Here is a 5,520-nt window from a genome sequence, read left to right on the forward strand (position 1 = left end):
AAAACAAAAGGCAATAAAAACAAGACTTAGAACCGTTGGTTTGATTACATCTTATACAGGGTTAGTTAGATAAATTAATTAACCATATATATTAACCATATAAAATATTATATATGAATTATATAATATATTAATTATAATAATTTAATTATACAATATATGATTTAAAATAGATTAAAATATAATATATAAATCATATAACACATCAATTATAATAATTCTACAGAATCCTACAATATTAACAATTTGACTTTAACCGCTCTAACATCCCGCCCCCCTTGAAAGGATTTTCAATTGGTAATAGTGCGAGTTTGTGGATTGGACGCCGTATTACTCCTTTTGGGGTTTGCACATCAACAACACGAACCAAATTATCTGGACCCCTGATGCAATGCACGATTCGGCCCATCAACCAGCGTTGTGGAGGCATATTGTCTTCATGGATTAAAACCAGAACCCCCTCGGTGATGTTAGATTGTTCTTCTGTCCATTTGGTGCGTATCTGCAGCTCATTCAGATAGTCTCTAGACCATCTGCGCCAGAAGTGATGTTTGACTGCGGTTATACGAGACCATTTATCAATTAATGAAGCAGCTTCATACTGAGGACTTGATTCAGATAAAGTTTTGAGCGGCCCACCGATAAGAAAATGTGCTGGCGTTAGCGCTTCATAATCGCTCGGGTCACAAGAATGAGGTGTGATTGGTCGCGAATTTAAGATAGCTTCGATTTCAATCAGTGCTGTTCCAAGCTCCTCAAAGGTGAATCGAGTATTTGATAATGTTCGATACAGATGGCCTTTCGCGCTTTTTACAGCCGCTTCCCATAGACCTCCAAAGTGAGGTGCTCGGGGCGGTATAAAATTGAAATTTATGAATTGGTTGCTGCAAAAGGTCTGCAGCATCACTTGATTAGACTTCTCGAAAAACATTCTTTTTAACTCTGCTAGTTTGTTGTTAGCCCCAACGAAGTTCGTGGCGTTGTCGCAATAGATGTCTGATGATAACCCTCGTCTACCGATTAACCTTTTCAGTGCTGCAATAAATGCCTCCGTAGATAAGTCTGACACGGCTTCTAGATGAGCTGCCCTTGTAGACAAACAAACGAACACGGCTATATAGGTCTTATATGGAACCCGTCCCCGAATTCGGAGATACGTTAATATCGGACCGCAAAAATCTACCGCAGTACGCGCGAAAGGACGACTTGGAGTGAGGCGTTCGATTGGGAGATTACCCATCATTTGATTAAGTAGTTTGGGTTTATAACGCACGCAGTGAATACACGAGTGCACGACTCGGCATGCAATTTCTCGAATATTAATTATCCAGAAGTTTAGTCGAGTAAGGGCAATTAGTGCTTTTGCGCCTGCATGATAGTTGCACAAGTGTATATGCCGAACATAAAGTTCCACAAAATAACAGCCCTTCGGCAACAAAATAGGGTGACGTTGGCCTACTGAGATGTCACTCAGCTCGAGGCGACCTCCCACCTTTAGTAATTGATAACCGAATACATTGTCCAGGAAGGGATTTAGATGCTTTAATGTACCTTCAGCGGGTTCCCTCGTTGTAGGCGTTGTATATCAATTTCGAAGAATTGCTGTTGGATGACCCAAATAATACAGTGCAATGCCTTTTGTAGCTGAATAGGTTGGAGGGTACATTCTCCGTTCTTCAATTTATTCTTGGTTACATGATAAAAACGCTGTACCTGCGCTATTACTCGTAGCATCTTAGTGTATGAACTATATCTTGACAATACCTGTAATACGTAGTTGTCTTCATTTGTGTTAACGAATACAACCTTTCGCGTCTCTTTATTGACTTCTTCCATATCCAGGTTGTGACATTTCAAATGCGGCCAGTATTTATCAGCGAGTAACAAAAATTCCGGCCCCGTAAACCAACAAGACTCTGATAATTGGCGGATGTTACAGCCGCGCGACACAACATCTGCCGGGTTGGATTGGGTAGGAACGTGTCTCCATTGCCCATTTGCGGTAATATCTTGAATTTCCGCTACTCGATTGCCAACGAATGCAGACAGGGTTGATGAGTGCTGCTTCAACCAATGTAATACAATCTGTGAATCAGTCCAAAAAAACGTTTCACCCTTAAATTGCGCAAATATTGGTTGGACCTTCTGATACAGTTTGGCAAGAAGTAAGGCACCACAGAGTTCTAGTTTAGGTAGCGACTTCCGCTTTATAGGTGCCACACGGGATTTTGCAGTGAATAGCCTGACCGTCACCTTACCTGATGTGTTTTGTGATCGGAGAAATATACAGCAACCATATGCGCGTATTGAAGCGTCACAGAAACCGTGTACATCAACCTGTTGATAGTTTATGGATAGGCAGTACCTCGGCACCTTAACCGATGAAAGCGTTGTAAGATCTTGAATAAATGTTTTCCAAGCTGAGTGAAGATTTTGAGGGACTGACTCGTCCCAATCCACACGCAAAAGCCACAATTCTTGCATCATAATTTTGGCTACGAGTATGATCGGTGCTAGTAATCCAAGCGGGTCGAATAATGAAGACGCAAGGGATAAGATGGTGCGTTTTGTTACAATATGACCTGGTTGTGCATTAAACGAAAATAGGAAAACATCTTGCATTTGGTGCCACTTGATGCCTAGAGCGCTGGTGACTGTATCTGTATCAAGATTCAAACTCTTTGTTGTAGTATCGCTGATGAAGTCATGATGGTTTGAATGCCATTTGTCAAGATCGAAGCAACCCTTCTGTAGAATGGCCGTTAACTGATGTCTGATATTGGTGAGTTGATCAATGGAATCTGCTCCACCTAAGAAGTCGTCGACAAAAAACGATGATTTAATGAGTGCAGCGCCTATTGGGTATTGTGTTTCAAATTTGTCCGCCAAATACTGCAAACTCCTGGTTGCTAGGAAAGGTGCTGATGCAGTACCATAAGTGACTGTATTCAACTCGTAAGTACTAACAGGATCGGACTCCGTATCTCGCCAAAAAATATATTGGAATTTTCGATCTGGTTCATCTATCAGTATCTGTCGGTACATCTTAACAATGTCAGCCGTCAAGGCATATCGGTGCAAACGAAATTGAAGTAGCAACAAATATAACTCCGACTGAATTGTCGGGCCGACCAGTAGAATATCATTTAATGAACGTTGCGAAGTTGTTGGACATGACGCATCAAAAACCACCCTCAGCTTGGTCGAAGTGCTCGACGGTTTTAAAACACAATGATGAGGGATATAATAATGAGGTTCGTTGGGTTTCGGAGTCTCAACACGCGTCATGTGTCCGAGCTCTCGATATTGTTTCATGAATTCTTGATAGTCTTGCTTCAGTGCACGATTAGATGACAATCGCCGTTCTACAGAATAAAAACGGCGCAAGGCGATATTGTGTGTCAAACCAAGACAATCTGGTGAATCTTTGAATGGTAACCGAACGACAATTCTTCCCATCGCATTTTGGTGAACCGTTTCACGATATAATGACTCACACGCAACATGTGCTGGTGACCATGACTTTGAAGCCGATTGCACTTCCTCTATCTTCCACATCATTTCTAATTGATCGGAGACTGTATCTTCAACTGATAATAGGCATTTTGCTGCTGGTGATGCAAATGGCTGACCCTTGTACTTGCCAGATACAATCCATCCTAATAGTGTTTTTTGAAGTACTGGAAGATTTTCACCTAGTTTGATTTGACCGACAGACAAAATATCAAAGAAACTTTCAGCTCCAAGCAAAAGATCAACGCGCTTGGATTTAAAGAATTGCTCATCGGCGAGAGGTGTATTTGGTGGAACCTTCCACGACGATATATCGATTTCAGAACTTGGTTGATATGCGATGTGATTCGTAATACCAAAGTTTAAAGCAAGTTCAAAATTTGAATGACGAGATTTGATTGATGTGAACGTCTGATACTTAATGTTGGTCAACGAACTACCAATACTGGAAACATGCAACCGATGTTTATGTTTTGCTAAACTAAGCTTCTTTGAAAACTCCTCCGTTATGAAGTTGACCTGAGAGCATGAATCAAGTAAGGCTCTACCCACTTGATAACTTCCCGATGAATCCTTCACTAAAACCAATGCAGTGGCAAGAATTATTTGCTCGGCCGATGACATATTAAGATGGGAATGGCTGGCAACGTTGTCGTTGGGCATAGCAGCGTGTTCTGTGCGTCGTGATGATCCCGCGCTCTTAATATTCGTTGGCAATTGCGAATGATGCAAGAGAGTGTGATGTGGCTTTGCGCAAACCTTACATTTAAACGTTGATGTACAATTAACCACATGATGGCGTGGCGATAAGCAGTTTATGCAGAGTTTTAGGCTCTTCACCTTTTCAAACCTTTGAACCACCTCCAGTGCCTTAAAACGATGACAATTCTGTATTAGGTGTTCATTGCTAGAACAAAATGAGCAAGAATTGCTAGATGTAGATGCAACAAATGCGTATTGTTTTGAGCGTCTGTTAGTCTTGGAGTTAAGACTATTAGGTTTACGTTGTGATGATGACTGATTGCCGTTTCCACTGTCAAGTGATTCGAGAAACTGGCAATGTCTATCCAACAATTTTGAGCAATCTTCCCAACTGGGTAATGTGTCAAAGTTACGCGATTCATTCCATTTCCTACGTGTAATTGCGTCCGTTTTTTGCATGATTAACGAGATAAGTAGAGCCTCACATATTTGTTTCTCTGTACCTAGCGAACAGAGTGAACCATACAAAGCGGATGCATTGTTTACCAGACTACGGAGTTGTTGGCTTGACTGACCCGATACTGCTGGTAGATCAAATAGTGTCGCGATATTTTCGGCGAAGATTAGGCTATTATTGTCATAGCGCGATTTAAGCCTATCCAGAGCCTTTGGATAGTTTTCATTCGAAATAGGAAATGCCTGTACTGTCTCTAGAGCTTGACCAGTAAGGCAGTTCAGCAAGTGATTAAATTTTTCAATATTTGTGAGGTATATTTCGCGATCTATGTATGATTTGGAGAAACGAATTAATAAAATTGTTATAATCCGAGTACTTACCACTGAATGTAGGTAATTTTAACAGTGGTAATTTTTTACTTGAGGTGGGCATCATTGCTGTTACGTCTAGCACTGATGCATTGTGGGCCTCTTCCTGCAGTTGAGACATGATTAATATTTTGGTGGAAACGTATAGGTCTTCTAATTCATCTCTAGCTGAGTCAGTTGCATCTAATTTCTCGATCAACGTCTGAAAAGCTAAGATTTGTTTAAAATATGATTCTAAAATACCTAGTCGACATTTCAGTTCTGGTTGTGAGAGCGAATTACTCTTTCCTTTGACGAACGCCTTGATCCTTGAAATACTCGCTTTCGTCGAGGCTCGCTGTTGTTTTAGTTCTGACAGTTCTGCCGTAGTGGTTGGCTCTGCCGTTGCCATTGAAACAGTTGTAGATACTTGAGAACAGCAAAGGATTTGACGAAGTCGAAAAGTCACAATAGCAACAGTGAGCTTTCCGAAATTGAACT

The 5,520-nt window shown here is 41.0% G+C and overlaps 1 protein-coding gene across 1 annotated transcript; it reads right to left on the bottom strand.

The window, feature by feature from the left end:
* Window positions 1-266: 266 nt before the first annotated feature.
* LOC119663378 lies at window positions 267-5,161 on the bottom strand (the record flags this gene model as incomplete). The annotated part of the gene is made up of 4 exons (XM_038072989.1): window positions 5,092-5,161; window positions 3,735-4,997; window positions 1,765-3,659; window positions 267-751 (listed from the first exon to the last, which is right to left on the bottom strand). Coding segments are annotated over exons 1-4 (3,713 nt in total), but the record flags the coding sequence as incomplete, so codon positions are not given.
* Window positions 5,162-5,520: the final 359 nt, after the last annotated feature.

This window comes from Teleopsis dalmanni, unplaced genomic scaffold (genome assembly GCF_002237135.1).
Source record: "Teleopsis dalmanni isolate 2A unplaced genomic scaffold, ASM223713v2 unscaffolded_contig_0347, whole genome shotgun sequence".
NCBI lineage: Eukaryota > Metazoa > Arthropoda > Insecta > Diptera > Diopsidae > Teleopsis > Teleopsis dalmanni.